Source organism: Pseudophryne corroboree, chromosome 4 (genome assembly GCF_028390025.1).
Source record: "Pseudophryne corroboree isolate aPseCor3 chromosome 4, aPseCor3.hap2, whole genome shotgun sequence".
Lineage (NCBI taxonomy): Eukaryota > Metazoa > Chordata > Amphibia > Anura > Myobatrachidae > Pseudophryne > Pseudophryne corroboree.
Window position 1 is genome coordinate 209,993,537 of NC_086447.1, and position 25,994 is coordinate 210,019,530.

The window sequence follows — 25,994 nt, forward strand, 5'->3', positions numbered from 1 at the left end:
CTACGAAACCTTATTTGTTGGTTTATAGGGGATCAGAATGTTTTTCCGCTAGGCGGGATGGCGACATTCAGTATAACGACAGCGGCATCCTGTCCATCAAAATCCCGACAGCCCCGCAGAAAGCCCCCTAACACTCACCATTTCCCTACCCTAACCCTTCCTTGTGGGTGCCTAACCCTAACCCTCCCAGCTAGGTACCTAACCCTTTCCCCTGCTAATTGCCTAACCCTAACCCTCCCTCCCCGATACCAAACCCTAACCTTTCCGGCGCTGCAGCCTAACCCTAACCCCCTTCTGCAGAGTAAACCTAACCTCATGCCCCCCCTCCCCCCATCCCATGCGCGGCAGGACGCCAGCGTGTCCTGTTGTCGGTATTTTGATGCCGGCATGCCGTTCGGTTTCGATATAGTGACGCTGGGTTTCTGTCCTAAATCGGGATCCCGTTCATTCAGGAAGCTAACTGCTTCCTGTTTATAGATTTTATGTTATGTGTGGATGAGATGTCACTCTGTCACTCATGAAGGAGTTGTCCATAATATGAGTGAAATTACATTTTGTTCTTTTTTTCTCACTGTTTTAGTAGCACTATGCAGTAGCAGCAGAATTTCATTACCACCATACAACCCATGATATACGCAACTGATGTAGAGCTGTAAGGGGGCCGGGAAAGGACAAATTGTGATAGTTTAATCTGATTTCCACTTGTCCTAATTTATAGATAAAATCGAAGATCAGAAACAATGTATAAGATCCCCCCTAGCCGTCCTGACCACTGAACAATCGCTGCAGATGGATCGCCTACAGCAGGAAAGTAGTCTGGCCATACAGCTAAATATTTATTGTCCAATTTGGCTGGTTGGAAGGAAATCTGGTAATGTATGGCAGCACATGATAATTGACCTTCTGCTCTGAAATTCTGGAAAACTGTCAACAACAGTCATTCAGACAAATTGGTTAAATCAAATGGATTTAACCAGTTTGTCTGATTGACCATTTTTGTCAGTCGCCATTTAATGATGGATGTGGACAGAGACAGTCAGTCTGGATTTCTGCACCATAGGCTGGAGTGTGTACACCACTTTTCAGAGTTTATAACTGGAAGTAATAATTAGAAATTGATTGGCAATGTAGAGGAATTGCAGATATACACCCCTTGGCATGTAATAATGTACTTGATTCTATGTGTAGCCTGGAAAGCTCTCAAATGGAATGCATACATTCTTCAGGAAACGTAATATTTTTGCTTCAACTCTTGTAGCTCGGCTTTGTGAACACTCAGATCATTAGTGAGGGATTGTGTAAAGTGTTATTTATGTTATGCTGCTAATTTAGTTTCTAGATTGGCCTGCTACTTGGCCCATTGCTGTTTCAACCACAAATGTGTTTGAATACTAACGCATGACCACTTTAAAGGTACATCAGTATATGAATGTGGACATGTCAGTAAGCTTCTTAGTTGGAAAAAGAGACTGAGGCCCTCCAATAAAGCAGTTTTTTTATCTTCCAAGGAGATAAGTAGAAAGGGAACCACCACTGAATAGGAGCAAAAAGACTGAGAAAGGTCTCAAGACCACATCAAAGATGCATGATCCAACCACGTCATCAGAGTATTGGAAGCACACAGCAATAGGGTACATGAACATTAGAGAAACAGGTAAAGTTAGCACGCAATATATCACATAAGTCATACTCTGCCATGAGCCTGTAGAATGCTGCCATTAGAAGGTAATCCACCTTGGTATCTGGAACCATATTAAAGTCGGCATAGATATAGTGGCTGGCTTTATCTAACGTTTTATTTCTTATCATGTTTCTTTGGTATGTGGTTAGCAAACCGCTCGTCGGAATCCCGGCTGTCTTAATACCGACACTGGGATCCCGACAGGGTCCCCATACCGCCACCGGAATAAAGGCAAGGTAGGTGATTCCCCCTCTATGGGTGTCCACAACACTCAGAGGGGGAATAGAACCTGTGGTGAGCCCGCAAAGGGATTCATTGCGCTCGCCACCCTGCCGGCATTTTGCCACACGGGTTGCTGGTGTCGGTATACTGACAATCGGCATCCCATGCGCCAGGATCGCATAACGATCCCGTTTCTTTAAGGAAGTGTACTAGACAAGAGTTTTCTGAAAAAGCTATTTTTTAAAACAAGGAAAACCAGGTGGCAACCAGCGCAACCCCAGCATCGAATGGAAAAAGCATTTCCATTGGATCATGAACATTGATGGTTGGCAATCATATATCTGGCATTGCAAAGATGAGCACCTGCTGCATGGCTGCAATGAACTATTAGTTACAAAAGGCCAAAACCATCTCCGCACAACTTATACTGTATGTTAGAAAAACTATCTGATATATTGTAGCAATTATAATTTTGTTCAAGTACTTTGTTGTGTTCGTAGCTGTGTGCAGGAAATGATTTAGGAGTTAGATTTACTAACCCAGTTTGTCAAACCTGATGATAGGCAGATTTGACAAATTAAATTACAGCAGCATAAATGCTATCTTGCAGCTTTGCAAAGAGATATTAAATTTATCTAATAGTCTATAGACAGACATAACTCACTAGGAACCAGTAGCATCACTATGTGATGCGTTAGTGATGTCACTATTTCCCAGTGAGCTGTAACACTGCATTCTCATAAATCTGATTCAACCCATAAAATAACCATCTTGTGTATGTAACAGGTTATCTGAAATGCCCTTCTACGGTCATAAAAAAAAACCCAGAGCTGTGATGATGTACCAGCAAGATACATTTTATATTTTATAGGAGATATAATTAAAGCTTGCAATTCATGTCATTACACATACTGTATTTAGGGCCTAATTCAGACCAGATTGCAGCAAAATCTTTCTCTAATGGGCAAAACCATGTGCACTGCGGGCGGGGCAGATATAACGTGTGCAGAGAGAGTTATAGGCCCCACACACTGGCCGATCCGCCGCCGAGCTGCCTGACGGCGGATACGGCTGACGGGCGACCCGGCAGCGGGGGGGCTGTGATGGGGGGAGTGAAGTTTCATCACTCCCCACGTTACCCGGCTGCATTGAAGTGCAGGCAAATATGGACGAGATCGTCCATATTGGTCTGCATGTACAGCCGATGGGGGACCAGCGATGAACGAGCGCGGGGCCGCGCATCGTTCATCGCTAGAGCCTCCACACTGCACGATATGAATGGTATCTCGTTCATTAATGAACGAGATCGTTCATATCGTGCAGTCATGTCAGCCAGTGTGTAGGGCCCTTTAGATTTGGGTGGGTTATTTTGTTTCTGTGCAGAGTAAATACTGGCTGCTTTATTTTTACACTGCACACCCCACCCACATCTAACTCTCTGTGCACATGTTACATCTGCTCCACCTGCAGTGCACATGGTTTTGCCAATTAGAGAAAATAATTGCTGCTTCGATCAGGTCTGAATTAGGCCCTTAGTATTGTATTTTCCTGATGTCACTACTCCTGTACTGTATGCATTTGGAATAAATCTATTACACCCTGCTGGTGTTATTGTTACTGTTGGTTATCATGAAGTAGTTTATATAGTGAAAAAAAAGGTCTACACACGTAGTCATTATTATTAACTAGGTTTTATTTATATAGCACCAACATTTTTAAAAAAAACAGTAACACGTTGAATATAAAATGTATAGCTAAAAACAGGTTAAAGGTAGGAACGGGAGAGGAAACTGTTTTCACAAACTGTTATTTTAATATAAATAGCAAAATTAAATACCTAAGATGATGAGTTCAGAGCAAAATACTAAACATAATTAAATTATGCCTGTAGTCATATAACAATAACATCCTAAGGTTCCCAGCACACAGAAGCGATAAATATCTGGTTGCTGTTAGTTACAACACTGGTTTTATAAATATACAAATTTGTATTATATGCACTTAAATGAATGTCATAAACAGAATCCTTTCTATAATGGAAATGCAGAAGAACAGAGCAAACCTGAACACTGAGAGTTGCCTTGTCCATCACTAAACCTCCAAGAGGTTCTCTGGATCATACACTGGCTCGCCATACCTATCGTGTATCTGTATATATAGGCGGGCAGAGATTAGCAGTTAAGTCTATTAGACAACAATGTTCACCTGACTCAATGGTGATAACTGAGCTCAGTATCAGTAACATAGGTTTCATTAGTCCTGCAGTAGATTTAAACTAATAGGAAGCTTAAAAATTGGGGGGGGGGGGACACAACAATGATGGGGGTGATGGGGAGCAACATGATTGTCCCAATGTGATCAGGATGTACATACTATGCTTCAAGTATATAAGTACAGTGGTTATATTTTATTTAAGTGATTGATTGTACGGTAATAAGCATTTATTTTCAAGCATGGTGAATTATAACCAACAGATAGGAACAGAGAAACATAATGAATAGAAAAGAGAGTAAAAGAGTAAAGGGACCAAATTATTAAAGCCCCTGTATAGCAGGTACTGTACATCAGAACGTGAGAAGAGCTGTGCTGAGTGTGGAGGAGAACGTGAAACAGATCCATTGACCTGTTTTGTTAAAAATCCACCAATTTTTTTTTGATCAGACTCATACTGATTTTGTCATTATCTGTACCAATGTCTAGTCTAGCACCTTTCCCAAGATGTCACCAGAACAATCATGGCTTCAGAAATGTAAGAGATTGGTTTGTTTTTGTGCCATTTCCATCGTTGTGGCGAGAACGGCCGACAAAGGAGCACATGGGAGATGAAAGACAGAGTAAACCATAATGAAAATTAGATGCAGAATTGTATGGCTTTAGGACAGTGATGGCTAACCTTGACACTTCAGCTGTTGTTGAACTACACATCCCAGCATGCCCTGCATCAGTTTTAGCATGGCCAAATAGCAAAACTGATGCAGGGCATGCTGGGATGTGTAGTTCTTCAAACACAGCTGGAGTGTCAATGTTAGCCATCACAGCTTTAGGACAAGCCCACCCAATATGAAATAGCGTGCCCTGTCTTCCCCAGCCATGGAAAGACTATGGGTCATATTTAATAACAAATTATATTCTTGTTAGCACTAATTACTAATCTTAACTGGTGCTCCACCCAATCAGCTCCTGACTGTCATGTGTTTGAAAAATGACAGTTAAGAGCTGATCGGTTGGATTAGTAATGAGTGATAACAAAAATATCACGCATTGTTTAATATGCCCCTATATCCTGGGAGATATTTAGCCATCTCTGAAGGAACCGTGATTCAATGCATTAAAACTTTATAATAAGCTACAAGTATTCTTCTTAAGGTAAGGGTTACATACTAAGACACATACCCTGGAGTAATACTATTGGGACGGAAACCTTACCACAGTTTGTCAAGAACTTTTATTCATTAGAATTTGTTTTGTATCATGAGACATATTTACAAATGTATTTACTTTAGGTAACTAACCATACACACTAAGCAAAACTAACTTTTCAGAATATATACAACTATCTCCTCTTTATTTTCATTATTATATATACTGGAGAGCCTCAGGATATCTGAATAGTGGATATCCAATATTGGCCCTGCAGCAGCTACTGTACAGATACTCCAACCAGCAGATGGAGTCCTTGTGTTGGACATTATTGATCTATTTTTTATAAAGGTGGCGGATGTCCAAGCCCTGCCCTTTCCTCTAAACAGTAGACCTACACTGAAGGACAAGATGACCGTGTATCCTGTCTCTGGTGTAGAGCGTTATCATTCACACTGAATATCACACTATGCTGTGGCCTATCAACAGGACAGGACCAGCTCTTTGTTTGCGTCTAGGGCCCAGTTCAATGGTAAAGCCTATGATACCTTTTAGATCACTGCAACTGAAAAGAAGACAGTATTACCCCTCTGCATGTAACATTCCATCTACACATACTCCGTGTTATACAATTTGTACTTCCTTTCTATAAAAGGCTCACTTTGGGCAACAGAACCCCAAAACACAAGACTATTTTGCCTTAAACAGAGATCCTATAGATTCCTGAAATATACAAAGTCTTTTTAGTTCATCGCTAGGAAATCTGTGTTGCAGCATCGGATTTATCATCCTCTAACTTGTCCTGAACAGGTCCCTCTGTGATTTCTTCTTGGATGGTAAAGTGAACATCGGAAGAGGAAGATTCGGAGCTGATGCTACTGTCTACTATGTTATAGTCATTGCACAAGCGGCCTGGCACGAAGCTGTCCTGCAGGATACTCAGCATAGTGCTCTGCTGGGAAGGCTTAGACACAGACAAGGTAGAAGCGGTCTTTCTGGTCTCCATCCACTGCTTCTCCTCATCCTGGTAAAGGAGAAGTAGCTTGGATTCCTTCTCCCTCCTTTTGGATCTCATGTACACCAGCATGATGCCCATCAGAAATATTCCATAGAAAGACATGACGATAAGGATGTACAGATACTCATGGTTATCCTTCTCGCTGCTCATTTGGCTTGGTGGGTCCTGATTCGAACCGATTCCTTGATTCGTCAGTGTCCCATTGACTGAGTCTTCCATTCTCAACATTGAAGCAGAAGATGTTTTATCAATGTGCTAAGCCAATTGAAACTGGTAACACAATCTGTAAAACAAAACAGAAGAGCACTTTGTTAAAATCGATATGAATGTTCTGTACTCTCCTATGGAAGAACTAGCAATGAGACAGCAGGACATTATTTGTACTATATGGAAGATGTCCAGGCAACTGCCTTTGTTGGTGTGCATTTCTGCATACAGCCACTAAGGAGGAGCTCCCAGGGTCTCCCTAATATCATGTGCGACTGACAGTCTGAATCCTAAAGAACTTCCCAGCATTATTTAATGCGATTCAGATATGCTGTTGCGGCTGATAGTCAGACATCTTTTATGCGCTCACACAAACCTGACTTTACAGAGAACTTTCCGCTTGTTGTAGCTCACACAGTATGTGATGTTGAGCTCTGCTATTAAAAATAGCTTTAGCTGTCATTGTGCCTAGGTAACATAATGGTTTGTAGCAAGTTTGTTTGTGGGGGATATGGTCATTAGGTCGACCTATTGGTCAGCAAGCATTAGGTCAACAGGGTCATTAGGTCGACATGTACTAGGTCGACAGTTCAAAAGGTCGACATGAGTGTTTCACATTTTTTTTTTACATGTTTGAACTTTTTCATACTTTACAATCCGCATGGACTACAATTGGGAATGGTAACCTGTGCCGAGCGCAGCGAGGCACCTTGCCCGATGCTCGCTCGCCATGCGAGGGGATACGGTGCACTAATTGGGGTTCCCGTCACTTTTTGAAGAAAACAACACCACAAAAAGTAAAAAAAAACCTCACGTCGACCTTTTGACCGGTCGACCTAGTACATGTCGACCTAATGACCATGTCGACCAATAGTAGTCGACCTAATGACTGTCTACCTAAGTTGTATCGACCCAAAGACCCATACCCGTTTGTGGATACACCTTTAGCACAGTAGCAATAAATGGTCCATCATGTTACTTGTATTTCTTTATATACTTCCGAATATGTGCAATCTTCTGTTGTAATGGCTGTTTCCATTAATACTTTTTGAATATCCCTACAAGGGAAGTGGTGAGTGTGGCTATTGGACAAATGAACTGATAATCTAGTAGCAGTGCTTAGAACTTAAGGTGCCTATATACACTAGTGCAACATGGACCCTTTTCATGTGATTCTAACGCATTGGCCAAGAAATCGATGAATAGTGTCAAATCGCATGTGTTTTATCTCCGATTCCAATCTAATGCGTGGTCCCGTGCGCATCGTATCAGAGCCGGAGAGCGCAAGGACTGCACTATAGATTTATTGTATCCGACAGCCTTGGCTGGCATCGCATATGATACATCGTATGCAAAAGGACTGCATAGTGCATACGATGTATCGTATGCGTTCCTGCCGCCCGGGAAACTGCCGGGCAGTTCAAGGGAGATCGTATGCGACTACTCCCCTTGGAGAAGTCGCAGTAGAGTATGGGGACCTTTACATATACCCATCTGTCTTCCTGGGTCATTTGACTCCCAACATGTTACCTGAACTCAGCACTACAGAACGCACTGATATAGTTACTGCATGCAAGCACTACCTGTATTCTTCCTAAATGCCAAGCACTAGTTTCAGGGTTAAGCTTCAGATGGCGGCACTGAGTGTACTCTACTGGTTTTAGACATGTAACAAAATCCATGAAAAATACCATTTGCTATATCTGACAGTCTGCAGGAGACGTATACCTGGTACCCCTCTCCATGGCTCTATGTGAAGCACTAATTTCACATTACTTTAGCTTGGTGTAATTACATGATCTCCATGATTTGTCCATGAAACATTATATATTGTGTGTGTGTGTGTGTGTGTGTGTGTGTGTGTGTGTGTGTGTGTGTGTGTGTGTGTGTGAATGTAACACCTATCAGCGCGGATGTATACTGATACTTCTGAGAGGCGTGTCATAAAAATGACTTACATCCAAGTGTAAATGAGCCCCAAAGTTAGTAAGATCTACGTGTTAAAGAAAAGACACTGATATTTTTTCAGGATTTGTTTGTGTATTGTGTTTTACAAGAGGTTCCATATATCGTAAGTTGCCATGAGAACCTTATTTAAAATGCATGTATCCATAGGGATCATTGTGCCATATAATCAATGCACGGAAATTGCACTGGTGAGCCCCATTTGAATGTATGTATCTCTGTTTTTTTATCTGCATACTAGGGGGTCATCATCAGTATCTGTTTTATGCTGTTTAGTGAATAAACTGTAAATTCCACTGAAGGCAGTTACTGGGTGACTGGAAACCCCACCCCTTTACCCCAGAAATACAGTAATGATTGATAAGCCATTACACTACAATATCATACACTCCAACTGTACCTTTTTGGCAGGTACAGTACCTTTTTTTATGGTCTGTACCGATTTTTGGTTCTCCAAACCTCCATTGAAAGTATAGGAAAAGGGGCGTGGTCATGCCCCCTATACCCGTGGCCATGACCCCTTTCCTAATTTGTACCGATTTTTCTGTGTAAAATGTTTGAGGGTATGCAATATCTGCAATTAGGGAAAAGTTTCAGAATGTTGAGGAAAGTTACAGTGACACTACAAACTCCCGTGAATATCCTGTGCTTGTACCTAGAGTGCACTGTACACTGCACAAAGCGCTGCATCTATCAGCAGGCTCCCTGGAAACTGTACCAGGACTTTGGCACGTACCCCACGGCTTATTTCCCTATACCCATTTCTGTGTGTAGGTGAGAGCAGCAGTGAGTCTATCTGTGTGTTTCAACAACGTTGTCCCTAACAAAGTTTTCCTACAGCGTACATATATAGTGCTGCTATGTATAGAATCACTGGCACGTGGCCTTCTGCAGTAATGCAATGGTGGTGTAATAGCTTATTTTTACATTTTATACTTGCTGTATTTCTGGTGTGTGTAATGTAAATGTGTAAGCTCCTTGTCAGGGATGTGCATCTAGGGAGATCTTAAGGGTTTATTTACGAAGCAATGATAACCCCTTTAACTGCAAAAACACTCTATTTAAGAAGAGAGCAACTATGGAAACAGCACAAGGGCCTGTTTATCAAGGGTCTTTTTATATATATATATATATATATATATATATATATATATATATATATATATATAAAAAAGAAGAAGATGCACTCAATAAACTACAGCTCCCAGCAGGCCTTAGCACCGGAATGCTTCATCGCTAAGGGCTGCTGGGAGCTGTAGTTTATTTAGTGCGTCTACTTCCCTGTAATGCGTCACATTGGGACACCGGCGCTAACAATAGTGACTGGCTGGCAGAACTGACTGACTCGCTGAATCAATGTAAAAGGTGAGAGTGCTCTGCAATCAATGACACTTCACACCCACTGCACTGCACAGCACTGTCACCTTTTACATTGATTCAGCGTCCAGACATTACCCTCCGCGATATCACCCACTCTATCCGTTACATTAGCCATCTTGGGGCTTCCAGGTCGGCAGCCCAGGTGCTGTGTAGCGGAGTCAGGGCCTCTGGGGATCTGGGCACGGCTGTTGCGGGGAGGCACTTCTGTTACCTCACGCGCAGAGGAGGCTCTGGGTCTAAGAGAGTATGCGGCGCAGGGAGGGCTATGAAAGCATTCCGCTGAGCCGCTTTCATACACATATATGCCGGTGGCCGCAGCAGCTTTTGTTCCACCTGCGCCGTGGCTAGGGAGTGGGGATTGTTGATGCTGGAAGGGGCAGGTGGACTGGCAACAGGACATAGGATGCTGCAGTAAAATGTTTTTTTTTTTAATTTTTTATCCCTATCTACAGGGCAGAGACTTGCTGCAGATGCAGTGACATACCCGCCAGCTGTACCTTTTTGGCAGGTATAGTAACTTTTTTTATGGTCTGTACCGATTTTTGGCTCTCCAAACTTCCACTGAAGTATAGAAAATGGGGCGTGGCCACGCCACTTGACCTGTGGCCACGCGCCCTTTTCGAATTTGTAACGATTTTTATGTGTAAATTGTTGGAGGGTATGTTGCTGCAGATGCAGTGGGCCTATTTTGGGGTGTGGGCCTGGAGCTGCAGCTTCATCAGCCCCATTCCTGCTCTGGGAACACACAGCAGCCAAAGGGCAGAGCCTCCCATTGGATGTAACCTGTGTGGGAGGGCGTTTCTTGCCCAATCAGCTGTGGACTGGGTGTGATAGACCTGCTGCTAACCCAATGAGAGCTCCTAGCCGCGCACAGCGTTTTACACACAGGCACAGAGTCACAGATCTGGGCTATTATATAGGAGATTGCTGCTATATAATAAAGGTCTAATGTAGCAGAAGGCTAATAAAACCTGCAGACCATAATACCCATTAATATCAATGGGGTCTGCAATCTGTTCCCTATGTACTAAACTACAGAGTTTGACGCCTTTAGTTTACACCATCTTCAGAAGGCTTACTCACAGGAGATGGATCTTCCAATCCCTCTTCCGCAGCCTCCATCCTGCTCCTGATCGTGACAGAGTGTCAGATTCCCCAGAGTCTTTGACATATGTAAAAGACTCCTCCAAAATGCTGCTGGAGTAACTCACCAGGATGGAGGTTATCTCTACCACTGTCCTTGTGGGTTAAGTTTAGTGAATAGTGGGGATATTTTCATAAAAAGTAAATGTCCATACGGATTGTTAATAATTACGATTATTGATACATAGGCCCCACAGATGTAACAAACTGCAAAAAGTTATGTTTTTTGCAGTTCAAGCCAAGAACTTAAGTCCATCTCAGGATGGCATTATCTATAGGTACACTGCAATCCATCATCCAAAGCCAGATGCGGAGTTTTCTGCACAAGCTTGAGCTTCCAGCTCACCACGTGCAGTACAAAATAAGAGAAAGCAGACACATGGGGAGATGTACCAAACCTTGGAGACAGATAAAGTGGAAAGAGATAAAGTGCCAAGAAATCAGCTCCTAACTGCCATTTTACAGTCTGCAGGGGAGATGCATAAAAGCTTGGAGAGAGATAAAGTGGAGAGAGAAAAAGTACCAACCAATCACCTTCTAACTGTTATTTACTAAACACGGCCTGTAAAATGACAGCTAGGAGCTGATTGGTTGGCACTTTATCTCTCTCTACTTTATCTCCATCCAAGGATTAGTTAGTACACAGACCCTTAAAATATTACAAACGGACTGTATCATTAATGCACCCAATCTGCAGCATTTCAGACTGAACTAAAAAAAAATAATGTACAGATTTTTTCTTGTTCCTGCTCATGTTCCTTTCACATGTATTCACTTTCTCAGTGTCCTTCCTGCCCCGGCAATGCTACAGTTTCATTTACTTTACCAGCAATGGTATGCGGCGTTTGTGTGCAAATGGTAGGAAGATTATATACAAGTATGCAAAGGACAGTCATTCATTCATACATACATACATACATACATACATACATACATACATAGCAAAAGAATGCAAAGGACAGTCATTCATACATACATACATACATACATAGCAAAAGAATGCAAAGGACAGTCATTCATACATACATACATACATACATACATAGCAAAAGAATGCAAAGGACAGTCATTCATACATACATACATAGCAAAAGAATGCAAAGGACAGTCATTCATACATACATACATAGCAAAAGAATGCAAAGGACAGTCATTCATACATACATACATACATACATACATACATACATAGCAAAAGAATGCAAAGTACAGTCATTCATACATACATACATACATAGCAAAAGAATGCAAAGTACAGTCATTCATACATACATACATACATACATACATACATAGCAAAAGAATGCAAAGTATTTTTTGCTGTGAAATAGTGATTATATGTAATCTATGTAAGTACTGCATCAGGGAGTAAAGTGCCTGAATAAAGGTAAATATTGTACAGCGCTATAGAAATGTGTGTGTGTGTGTGTGTGTGTGTGTGTGTGTGTGTGTGTGTGTGTGTGTGTGTGTGTGTGTGTGTGTGTGTGTGTGTGTGTGTGTGTGTGTGTGTGTGTGGTGTATATGTAGGTGTATATATAAAATGATGAAACTAGTAGTGATTCTTTGTGAACTGGTCTGTGCTATATTATTATAGAACACTGAACACTGCATAATTCCCCCTTACCTCAGTCACGATAAATCAGTACCATACACAGAAAGTACATATATATCTACTCAGGGTGACCATCATGTAAAATGTAAGAGAGAACGGTAGTGTGGGACGTGAGAGCACTTACATGTGAGAAGTGCAGGGATACACAGCGACGTCTGCTGCTGCTCTTGGCTTCTGTGTCTCTGGAACTAGGACTGGCCTCCAGCTGATGCTCTGAGAGTGCTGTATCTGCTGGAGAATAAATAGCCAGCTGTGGACGTCTGTGTGACATAATGCAGTGGGGCGGGTGCAGGCTTGTGCATGTAGACACGCAGAACAGCCCATTGAACTTGTGATTACCGCCTGCCGCCAGGGAGGGAGAGAGAACATGATCTAGAGGAAAATAAAAGAATTACAGACTTTCAGGTCCAAGTGACATTAGGATAAAAAGAGAAAGTCAAATGACTGGTGTGGAGCCATTCTCTTATCTAATGGTGCTGACAGTGATACGTTCATGGAACACTTAAAAAAAAAAACGACTCGTGTAATACATTTCCCTACAAGGGAAGTGGTGAGTGTGGCTATTGGGCAAACGAGCTGATAATCTAGAAGCAGTGGTTAAAAGTTAAGGTGCCTATACACTAGTGCAATATGGGCCCTTTTCATCCGATTCCGACGCATCAGGCCAAGATATCAGATGAAAAGTGTCAAATCGCATGTGTTTTACCTCCGATTCCAAGCTAATGTGTGGTCCCATGCGCATCGGATCGGTGCCAGAGATTGCAAGGGCTGCACTATAGGTTTACCAGATCCGGCAGCCTTGGCTGGGATCGCATACAATACATCATATGGAAAAGGACTGCATACTATGTATCGTATGCGATCCTGCCGCCCGGGAAGCTGTTCGGCAGTTCAAAGGAGATCGTATGAGACTTCTTTAGAGAAGTCACAATAGTGTAGTTTGTGCTGCTTTTATCTCATTGCAGTTGGATTGACTCTGGTCAGCACAAAATACATATCTCCCAACTGTACTGATGTAGGAGGGACAGTTCCATGTATCAGGACTAAATCAATCCCAGTCCTAGAATAATTGAGAGATGTGCCTGTGCCAGCTGGCGCACATTGTATATTGTATTGTGTGGCTGTGTGCTTTGGAAGCGTAGCGTACATCCCTGGGGAAATATCACATCCCAATGCGCCACGACTATGCCCCTGTGTGACATGAGCACATCACTTTATGTGTACATGCACACTGCCCCAAATTAAAAACATTAAAAAGTTGGGAGGTATGCAAAAGGTGGAAATAAATGTTTTTATTACATCACGAAGCAAGAAAACTGTGCGGACAACAATGCACAAGGATCAGCAACTAGAAGCAAATATGACCCTGTAAGGAGAATGTACATATTTACATTTAAATTAATTACAGAAGTGTGACTATAAAAACTCTAGCTCATAAGACTGCTGTAAGACATTATTATTATTATTATTATTATTATTATTATATTATCGTTTATTTATAGGACACCACAATGGTTCCGCAACGCCTAACAAGTACATAAGCAAATGAGCAAAACAAGAAAACAGTGGCGTACAGTACAAGACAATGTAGGACAAATACATGGTATAGAAACATTGTTGCATCAGGGGACAAGAAACTGTAATAAGCATCAGGGTGGCAGAAACCAAGGGTTAGGTGCCGTTGTAGGGCATATGTATGGTGTACAGTAGAGGGTTTAAGTAAGAGAAAGAAAAGCACATGAGTGGAGAGGTCCCTGCTTGTGAGAGCTTACATTCTAAAGGGGAGAGGCAGACAGGGGAGACACAGATGTGACAGAAGTCTGCATGGAACAGAGGAGATAGTTGTGGCATCAATCGATAATTAAATTGTGGGAGGTGAGGTTGTACGGGAGGGTGGGAAGATGATCAGCTCAATCTTAACCATGTTAAGTTTAAGATAGCGCTTGGACATCAAAAAGGAGTTATGAGTGATGTAAGAGAGGGGAGGTCATGGGAGGAAAGGTAGATTTGAGTATCAGCATAGAGATGATATTTAAAGTCAAGAGAGCAAATGAGCTCACCTAAAGAGGACGTATAGAGAGAGAAAAGGAGACTTCCAAGAACAAAGAACAGGACCTTGGGGGACACCTACTGTTAGATGATGTGCGGGCGGAGATGGAGGAGACAGAGAAGGAATGGTCAGAGAGGTAGGAGGACCGCCAGGAGAGGGCAGAAACATGCAGACCAATGAAGTGAAGCATTTGCAGGAGGAGAGGGTGGTCCACAGTGTCAAAAGCAGCAGACAGGTCAAGGAGAATAAGCAGGGAGTAGTGGCCCTTGGATTTGACAGCATGGAGGTGATTGAAGAATTTCATGAGGGCAGTTTCAGTGGAGTGGAAAGGACAGAAGCCAGACTGAAATGGGTCAATCAGGGAGTCGGAGGAAAGAAAGTCACAGGGAGTTGCAGCCAATAAACTCAAGGAATTTGGATGTAAAATGGAGGAGAGAGGCCAGTAGTTGGAAAGAGTGTTAGGATCAAGGGTTGGTTTTTTAAGAATGGGGAAACAAGGGCATGCTTTAAGGCAGATGGGACAGTCTGTGATGAGAGGGAGAGATTGAGGAGGTGAGCAAGATGGAAACAGGCAGAAGGAGAGAGGTAGCAGAGGAGGTGGGAGGGGATAAAGTCTAGTGGGGAGGTGGAGGGTCTGGGTGAGGTCCATGACTTCATCTCCAGATACAGGAGTAAATGAAGTCAATTGGTAAAATGGAGGGGAGGGGTAGTCAGAGAAAAGAGCGGGCAGGTTGTTGAGGTTCTGGTGGGATGTCATGTCCTTACGTATGAAGTCGATACATAGGTGGCAGAGAGTGAAGAGGGGAGTCTAGGTGAGGGTGGCCAGAGATGGGAGCTGACAGTGACAATGAGATGCCGGGAGTTTGAAGACTGGGAGGATTTGAGGTTCTTCAAGTACGACTGTTTCTATAGGGAGAGGGCAGCATTGAGCATAAATTTGAAATGGAGGTAGTCCGCCTTAGAGCGCAATTTCCTCCACTGTCGGTCAGCGGTACGTGAACATTTTTGCAGATATCTGGTGAATTTGGAATGCCAGGGTTGAGGTCTTGATCTGCGAGGGTGAATAGTGCCCGCTGGGGCAACAGAGTCAAGAGCAGAAGTAAGGGAGGCATTTTATAGGGAAGTGGCTTGCTCAGGGCAGGAGAGAGAGACAATAGGAGAGAGAAATGAGTCGAGCAGTGAGGATAAGGAAATGGTGTTGATGGCTCAGTGTTACGTTAAGTGATTGTATCCTTAAGCTTAAGCTGGAGAAAACGAGAGGGATAAGTTAATAGAGAGCAGATGATGGACAGAGAGGAGGAATGGGGAATTGGAGTAGTCAGAAATATCACAATGGTGAGTAAAGACCAGATCAGGTGAGTGCCCACTCACATGGGAGAGACCAGGTGATGATGTGAGGTTAAGTAGTTTAGAGGCAGAGACTTCTGTGGGGTTATCAATTGGGATGTTGAAATCACCCAAGATAATGGAAGGAATGTCTGAAGAGAGGAAGTGTGGGAGCCAGGAAGCAAAGTGGTTGAGGAAAATGCATATAGCATGGACTTCGAATGTAGAGAATGTAAGGGAAGGTTCTGGGGGTATGAGTTGGAAGGAGTAACTGGAGTATAGAAGGACCACAGCACCACCACCATGACAAACCCCCAGGCTGGGGGGGTATGTGAGAATGTGAGGCGCCCAGCGGAGAGAGCAGCAGGAGAAGTGGGGTCAGTGGGATTCAGGGAGTTGGAGATGAAAAGGCCATGGGTGGTGACCAGTTTGTTACAGATAGATCTGTCATTCCAGGGGGCACAAGAGAGAAGGAGAGAGTTTGTGGGAGAGATGTGAGTGAGGTTATCTGGATATCTGTAGTGCTGAGATTGGATTAATTTGGAAGGCAGGGATAAACTGGGTGTAGTGATGGTGCAGGCTTCTGAGCTAGGAAGGGAAGCTGCAGCAGGTGGGCAGGAAGGGAGTTCAGTGTGATGTGGATAGAGGTGAGGTGAGATGACAGAGAGAGGAGGGAGGGAGCAGGGCTGAGTGGTGGGGTAGTAGGACCATAGTGGGGGACAGGGAAGGACTGACCATCTGGCACTTCTAGCAAATGCCAGAAGGGCTGATGGGCCGGTCCTGTCATTCAGAGAGCCAGGAAGGCCACGTGCAGCGCAGCCTCTGGCTCTCTGTTGTAGATGCTTTCCCCCGCCCCCTGCCTGTCTCCATGGGAATGGAGGCATGCTGCGAGTACACGCCTCCTGACTCGCGGCACGCCCCCGCCCTTTTCCATGGAAATGACTTGCGGCATGCATCCGGCTCTCTGTTGTAGATGCTCCCCCGCTCCCCTGCCCGTCACCATGGGAATGGAGGCGTGCTGCGAGTCCATGCCCATGGACTCGCGGCACGCCTCCATCGCTAGTGCGTGCGTGCCTGGAGGGGGACATGTGAATGAAAGTGGGTTAATAGGAGAGGAGGTGAGACACAGGAGGGGAGAGAGGAGGAGGTGTAGGAGACTAGGAGGGAAGTATATCGTTGGGAACAGAGGATTAGGTAGACACTGAGTGAAGGGAGGAATTGAAAACCTGGATTTAGAACCCTATTCAGCTTCAGTGGCAGAGTCTGCTAAAAATCAGAGTCTGCAACTGCTTCTGTAGCAAGCTACTTGTCTGCAAGCGATTAGATTGCAAAACAATTTGCGATCACATTGCTGTGTCCAGAATTAATGATGACCCTCCTGGCATACACAGAATGCAGGCGGTCCGCCACCACTTTCTTCATTGGAGCAGCTGCGTGTGACATCACACAGCTGCCCCAAAAATGGCTGAGATCACTCCCCCGCAAGGACTCCTCCCCCTCCCCGATGGCCACCGTTGTCAATCATAGCATGAGCAGTGTACCGAAAATCACACAATTTCGATTTTCAGTACACTACAATCCAACCTGAATAGGATGAGGATGAGGTAAATAGGAGGAGAAACACTGGAAACAGGAGTGGAGGCTGTATGAGAGAAACAGCAGTAGATTTGCAGAAATGCAGGTGAAAGTCCAATGTTGGTAAATGTATATAATCAACAGCAGTAATTGAGTTACAAGTGAAATAAAAGCGTAGATAATATGGGCGCAGAAATTGTATTTTAAGGCTGACTGTGTTAGAAATGAGAGGATGCGAGGGTGTAGGCAAAAAAGAAATAGTAATTCAGACAGGACTTTCAAGTGTATTAAGGTAAAATGGCATTGGTACAGCTGGGTATCCGGACTCCAGGCTGACACCAAAAAGGTTGACGCCACTTAGGTTGACACCAATTGGTCGACACACCTTAGGCTGTCACCTGAAATAGGTCGACATTGACAAAAGATCGATATGAACAAGGTCGACATGGAAAAAGGTCGACATGAGTTTTTCAAATTTCTTTTCATATTTTGGACCATTGCATACTTGACGATCCACATGGACTACAATTGGGAACGGTAACCTGTGCCGAGTGCACCGATAGCGGAGCGAGGCACCTTGCCTGAAGCATGGCGAGCCAAGCGAGCCATGCGAGGGGACACGGTGCACTAAGTGGGGTTCCCAGTCACATTACGGAGAAAACGTCACCAAACCCCCCCAAAAAAACTGATGTCGACCTTTCACCCATGCCGACCTTTTTGGTGTCGACCATGAGTCCCATAGCCGTACAGCTATGCATTCAGATGTTTGTGAAAAAAATAAAAATACAAATTCAAGTAAGTGCGGGTGAAGTGGAAAGTTCTTTCAAAACAGGGAGCTCAGTGCTGAGTATCCAGGTTGCACAGACAGGAGGTGTTTGTTGTGAAGAGTAATTGAACTCACATTTGTTGGAAGACATGGCAGCAATACATAGGATAGCCAAAACCAAAAGCAAAGTTGTCTCTTTAGGGAGGATATACATGAAGATTGGGAACCTATATTACAGGATATAGGGGGTAATTCTGAGTTGATCACAGCAGGAATTTGGTTAGCAGTTGGGCAAAACCATGTGCACTGCAGGGGGGCAGATATAACATTTGCAGAGAGAGTTAGATTTGGGTGGGTTATTTTGTTTCTGTGCAGGGTAAATACTGGCTGCTTTATTTTTACACTGCAATTTAGATTGCAGATTGCACACACCACACCCAAATCTAACTCTCTCTGCACATGTTATATCTGCCCCACCTGCAGTGCACATGGTTTTGCCCAACTGCTAACAAAATTCCTGCTGCGATCAACTCAGAATTACCCCCATAGATATAAAGCCTAATTCTGAGTCGGACAGAAAGCGCCCGCCCGTTATTACCTTATGCTAATGCTTAGTATCTGTCCATCTTCATGCATGGGAGTGGCATGTTTTGTCAACATTAATCATGTCAACACTGATAAAATGTTGACATAATTAGAATATTGAGAAAACATCCCTGGTGGTCTAGAGCTGATTTACCTGGTACAGCGGGTCCGGTGTTTCTAGTGATGATTTCCAGGTCCGGCAGTCATCAGATGATGGCTTCCTGGCCATTTGAGGCATTGAGAATGCATAACCCCTAACCCTAATCCCTTACCCTAACAGAATGTCAGTATTTCACGTGTCAACATTGTGAACACGTCAGCATTCTGCACACACTGCCATGTTCAATGATGAAATTTTAACACTATCGACACAGTAAGTATAAGTATTAACATTGTGAATGTTAACATATATACAACCCTTCATGTGTATAGTGGCACCACCCACTATTTTTTCATCTACAGCCATTATCATTAGTGATGGCCCTTACACCCACCCCATGCGAGGTGCAAAAGATCTGCTTGAAACATTCGTCCCATCTCTGACCACATGCATCAAACAAGCACAGAATTGGGTCAACACCCCCTAACACTCACCACAGATCTGTTCCATGTGTCTGTACAGTAACTGCCCATAATGCCCATTTCACAGACACACGGAGAGACACAGAGTGGATGGATGGAGCTGTAGAGACACAGGGGAGATGGATAGGGCTGGAGAGACACAGGGCCAATGGATGGGGCTGGAGAGACACAGGTGGATGGATGGGGCTGGAGAGACACATGGGGTATGGATGGGGCTGGAGAGACACAGAGTGGATGGCTGGAGAGACACAGGGGAGATGGATAGGGAAGGAGAGACACAGGGTCAATGGATGGGGCTAGAGAGACACAGAGTGGATGGATGGGGCTATAGAGACACAGGGGAGATGGATAGGGCTGGAGAGACACAGGGTCAATGGATGGGGCTGGAGAGACACAGGTGGATGGATGGGCCTGGAGAGACCCCCGGGGGATGGACGGGGCTGGAGAGACCCCCGGGGGATGGACGGGGCTGGAGAGACACAGGGGAGATGGATAGGGAAGGAGAGACACAGGGTCAATGGATGGGGCTGGAGAGACACAGAGTGGATGGATGGGGCTATAGAGACACAGGGGAGATGGATAGGGCTGGAGAGACACAGGTGGATGGATGGGCCTGGAGAGACCCCCGGGGGATGGACGGGCCTGGAGAGACCCCCGGGGGATGGACGGGGCTGGAGAGACACATGGGGGATGGACGGGGCTGGAGAGACACAGGGTGGATGGAGGCTGGAGAGATGGGGGATAGAGTGTACTGGAAGACACAGGGGCAGAGGTGGATTGGCCATAGGGTTTCATAGGGGAGATTCCCGGTGGGCCGGCGCACCCGTGGGGCCTGTTTTGTTTGAGGACATGTGGTCCTTTTTATAGACATAATGAATAAGATGCAAAATAATTTGCATATGTGAACATTACTTTGTCACTTAGCCTGTGATTGCAGATGATCTAGTGTATGCTCTGTCTGCCTGCTTGGCTGACATATAAGATTGAGTGAATAGTGATTGGGATACGGTTGGTGTAATAAGCAAGAAAATATATCTTTCTAAAGAATTATATAGTTTCCTAAATTCTGAAGGTGCATCATATAATGTGCTCATAATATTTAATTTTATTTCTTTTTAACTTCCCCCTTGATGCTAGACATCCCCACTATGTGGAAAGTCTTGGGGGGAGGGTGCTGCTGCCATGGCTAGACCTTACACCTCTGGGGCCACTAGTACAAATTTTTCCCGGGCCGCTTTTTGTTCCCAATCTGCCCCTGCACAGGGGTGTTGGATGGGGCTGGGGAGTCCTTTAAATTCAGAATCTGGTAACAATACCATTACAGAACCAAAGAGCCAACGACAGAATATACTTTAAAATACATTAAAAGTCCAACTTTCTTTAACTAAACCAATTACTATATATCTACATCCACATATCATGTATTTTAATGAGCTCTGATGGAACTAGATTTACAGATGTATCTTTATACACTGAGGTTTCAGTCATGCAAAATAGACCCTCTTGGTGTGCAAGGTTCTGCGTTGAGCATTTTGGTCGCTCAAAATGTGGTTACATAAAACAACTGGGAGTGACAAAACTACACTGATAACTCACACTGATCAAAGTGATGTGGAACATTTGAACATCTGCATGTGCAGAAAATGTCGCAGTCCTAGAACACTGAGTGGCTTTTGGTTTCTTCTGGGATATGTCTCAGTCTTGCGCCATATGGCGTATAGACACTAGCGGTATGAGGGCACATCTGTAAACTGTATTTTTCTTTTAGGGGGCCTAAAGCATATAGTTGCACTTGAGCCCATCACTTGCTAGTTTTGTTACTGTTTCCAGCCTTTGCTGACATTAGCAGCTTCATTTGTTGTTGTCAGCTGTTAGTGAAGATGTTTTGTGATCAGTGGTGCCGAGAGAGGGGGGAGGGAGGGTACAAATTAATTGGGCCCAGGTCTGATGGAGGGGCCCAGTGAGGGTCCAGTAGGGGCCCAGGCCCCCTCCCCCTTACCGAGCAGCAGCAACTGCAGCTTTTTTCCTCATCCCAGCACACATTGCTGTGTACTGGGCTGCAGTGTGGCCATGGAGGTGCTTAAAGTTAAAATACTATCTTTTTCAGTATTTTTTTCTTAGGGTACATGACCACACCTCCTTGAAAGTACCTGGGGCCCATCCCAGCTCTCGACTGCCCTGGCTGTGATGACATTTTCCAGTCCTTAGGAGCAAATGGTCGATTGCTATTTACTCTCATCCATTACCAGATTTTAGAGATGAGCGGGTTCGGTTCGTTGAGATCCAAACCCCCCGAACTTCACCTATTTTACACGGTTCCGAGGCAGCCTCGGTTCTTCCCGCCTTGCTCGGTTAACCCGAACCCGCCCGAACGTCATCATCCCGCTGTCGGATTCTCGCGAGATTCGTATTCTATATAAAGAGCCGCGCGTCGCCGCCATTTTCACTCGTGCATTGGAGATTGAACGGAAAGGACGTGGCTGCGTTCTCTCCCTGAAAAGCTCCATATCTGTGATCAGTGTGCTGAAAATATCTGTGCTCAGTGTGCTGCAAATATCTACGTTCTCTGCCTGAAAAGCTCCATATCTGTGCTCAGTGTGTTGCATTGTGGGGACCACCAGTATATAATAATAATAGTTGTAGTACAGTACAGTAGGCCATTGCTGTATCTTGCAGCTCCGTGTCAGACTCAGTTCTAGACAGTATCCTGATCATCAGTGCTCAATATCTGCTGCATTGTTGTGGGACCAGTATATATATATATTGTCAAAGTCAGAAAAATATCTCTATGCACACTACCATATTTGCACCTCACACAGGTCCGTGCTGCGCATGCGTACGCTCTCCCGTACGTGCGCATACTCACAGTCGCGGGCACCCGCAGGCGCACGGTATGCGTATTTACGGTAGAGTTTATGTGATCGTAGCGTGCGACTCAATCATTACATATTTTCACTATATAATGTATTTTTTAGATCATGGTCCCTTTGATAGATTCTGAAAGTTTGGTTAATATAGAATGTTCATGAACAGAGAAATCCCTCTTTGTTTGATACGAAGGGTCAGACAGGAGTAATACAGTGGTGTTTAGTATCCATCGGAAGAATATTTAATTAGAAATATTCCGGTGTTGGTTTGAAGCAGATCAATCGCTCGTGCGAATAGTTATGGACATAAGAAGTTTATGAACATTTACTTTATTTGCACTTTATTACCCATGCGGCGGGAAACCCAGTTTCCCTCCCACCTGAGCTGTTGGAAATAGTCACAGCCCACCAGTATGAATCAACCTATGACCTTTTGTTATAATGCGAAGCCGAATTCCTGTGTCCAATGAACAATGAGATTGTAGGGACCATTGAATTGCATTGTGTGTGGGGCATAAATAGAAAGGCCGATCACATCCAGCTCACTCTTCAACGGTTATCATTGCTGAAAATCGGGAGCTGGATGTCCAGAGGCGCATGCGATCGTTTCCTTTGTGCGTAAGTTTTTCTCCGTAATCATACTGTTTCTCTCTTGTTATTATGGGCCATATCTCTCTCTCTCTTCTCTTTCTCTCATTTTTCTCTTAAACTTAATTGTATTGTATTTACTGTGTAGTTACCTGGTTAGTTAGTCTATGTTATATTGTAGTGTATGATTTGTATTTGTATTAATTCTTTTGCAAGTATATCATTCAAAATATATATATATATATTAGGCGTTGGACCCTAAGCCCAGGTATCTGTGTATTTCTTATAGAGTTAAGTATTCTCAGAGCGTCGGTGACGCTCAAACTGCTTTTAAGCTAGTAAGGTTATACTGTGTTGCATTTACACCATATCACTACACAAAGGGTTTACTGCATAATACACTGTTTATGGTTTAGATATAAAGGTTTTACATTGTGAGCGTATGCGCCGCTGGTGATCTCCTCGTGGTCTCGAGCGGTCGCATCGCTGTAGCGAATCATTACGGTATTCGGCAGCCAATAGCGTGCCTGCCAGTGATCTCTTGGCCGCGAGCGAACGTAACGCTTGAGCGTCTCGACCACGGCTAAGCGATTGTTACGCAACGTGCGTACCCTTACGGTACTTCATACGTAGTTAGCGTACAGTGTTCTTAGACCTCATAAAGGGTATTATATACGATAAATATTTAGCTTTATCAATTGCGGGCTCGTCCTGTCCTTCACATATCTACACTAGGTAATTTCAGCAGACATTATCCAGTAGCAAAGGGCGGGAGATCATATTCCTCGTAGTGCTGTTTGGATAAGCGTCTGCTTCTCTTAGTAAAGGGTGCTGAAGGAATCCGGGAACCGGAGGTAAGAACAAAACAATAGTGTCTTTTTAAAACTGTTTATTTTTCTGTCTTGCGTACACACGCACGCACACATATATATCTGCATTTCCTTTTCATTGGTGTATTTTCGTATGTCACTCTCCTGTTTGCCAGTTCTATAGTTGATAAACGTGCTTAGAGAGATTTGTCACTGTTTAAGAGTAAAGGTAATATAGTTAAAGTATAGACAAACACACAGCTGTGCCTGAGAGACAAGGCGAAGTCAGTGTGGTGCGTGGTAGATGATAAAGGATCATCTACATTGATAAACGTATAAATTGTATTACGGTGGATCTTTGCTTTGCGTACACGTGTCTCTAACAAAAGACTGAGACTTGCGTACGCAATCCAAGGGCCGACGCACGCAGCGTATATTACGCAACGGAGCGTACGGGTACGCCCACGTAACTCAAATCACAAGTTTTTTTTTTCTCTCCTCTCAACGCGATAAGTAGCGCCACGCGGTAAATAACGCCAGGCGATAAATCGCGCAAATCTATTTTTTTTTTTAATTCGAAATTTAAATTAATAGATCCTTCTCCTAATTTGTAACACATCTGGTCTAAAGAGAAATTTCTGCGCAGAAATAGAAATAGAAACAAAAGTGTACATGTGGTGAGTGAGTGTGGTGTATACAATTTTACAGGTTGAACCACAAGAAAAGTCGAGTTCTCGTGAGGTACATGCGTGTAAGTGACGTACATGGTGGCTAGGGAGGCATCCCTGGTTAAAACATACAATTTGAGCATTAGAGTGTAGCAGACCAGGAGGTCATACTGTAACAGACCAGGAGGTCATAGCAGACCAACAGGTTCAGGTACAGCAGACAAGGAAGTCCGCTATACAGTCCACAGGCACAACACCAAGAAAGGGTTGGTGCAACACCCATATAGGCCATACAAGCTCTGGCTGAAGGAATTCGCAGCCGCAATTTTCGATTCCACTGGTCGCTCCGTACATAAGATTAGTTGCTTATGTGCTGAACGATTGTACCGCACGTAATTGTGTACATTAGTAAACCTGACCGGTACTATTTGTGTACGAAGGTCATAAACGCTATTTGTACATTCTAACGTGATTTGTGTAATTTTTTTTATTTTAAGGGAAGTTCGCTGCTCACTCAGGAACTATCCAGCAACCAATAGTTACTGGAAAGAGTAAGTGTTCTTCGGATCACCCTCACAGGTTCCAGTAAATAGAGGTTCAGGTCGCAGGGGCCCTAGGTCGAGTACGCCAGCACCATATTGGTGTGATCAGGTCGTATTGGTCGGCGTGGGCGAGTGAGTGGGGTACTCGGTAAACCGCCACCGTCAGCCTATTTTGGACATTTGGTTTGCGTAAGGGTTGGCTGGATAAAGCAACACTTTCGAACTATGGGGGCCACTTGTTCAGGTAGGGGGCGATCAACCTCGGTTCGGGTTGATTCAGTGAACCGACCAATTGGGTCGGCAAGGTATGTAATGTGTGAGAAATACGGAAGTCACACAGAAGCTTTATGTGATGAATGGGAGAGAATGACAGTACATGACGGGGAGAAATTCCCAAGAGTAGGTAGCTTCAGCACAGAAGTGTTAACGAATTTAAGGAGAAGGATATGTCTCATTAAATCAGCAAAGAGACGAATCAAGCATTATGATTATTTGCAGTTGTGGCAACAGGAGGGTGACATACAGAGAGGATTGGCTCAGGCGGCGGGATCTGGCTCAATCAGAAAACTGATAGCCACGGCCCCACCGCCACCATACATATCAGGAGAGAAATTGGTTGCGGAGAATGACGCACTAAGGTGTAACACACAAACACTTAGCAACTGTGTAAATGTTAAAGATAATGTTAACCAATTAACCAATGCAAGTATTAACCCGTGCAAGTTGTACCCTGTTTTGAACTTTCCTCAGGAGTGTGATCAAGAAGACGAATCGGCAACAATTTCAGCGCTCTCTCTAGCAGCCACCATAGCAGAGACCACAGTAGGCACAGCTCCACCCACTAGATTAGTAACAAGGGCCCCTAGCGGAGGGATAGGTGAGGTCGTATCTACAGGTAAGTACGGCACCATACACTATGCTGAAGCCATTTCACCACAGGCTGTAGAACCCACACAGAGTGATATTGTTAGAGTTAATCCTGTTAGGGTAATAGCTGTTCCAAATGGGAAAACTGACACATCAGGAGTCACCCCTGTGAGGAACATTG

At 44.1% G+C, this 25,994-nt stretch overlaps 1 protein-coding gene across 1 annotated transcript; it reads right to left on the bottom strand.

The window, feature by feature from the left end:
- Positions 1-3,592: 3,592 nt before the first annotated feature.
- KCNE4 (potassium voltage-gated channel subfamily E regulatory subunit 4) lies at positions 3,593-12,926 on the bottom strand. The gene is made up of 2 exons (XM_063915901.1): positions 12,713-12,926; positions 3,593-6,564 (listed from the first exon to the last, which is right to left on the bottom strand). Exon 2 carries the CDS (start codon positions 6,507-6,509, stop codon positions 6,018-6,020), a length of 492 nt encoding a protein of 163 aa, XP_063771971.1. The 5' UTR covers positions 6,510-6,564; positions 12,713-12,926; the 3' UTR covers positions 3,593-6,017.
- Positions 12,927-25,994: the final 13,068 nt, after the last annotated feature.

Excerpts from the sequence above, each read along its gene's own strand:
- KCNE4 (XM_063915901.1), bottom strand. The coding sequence starts at position 6,509 with ATGTTGAGAATGGAAGACTCAGTCAATGGGACACTGACGAATCAAGGA.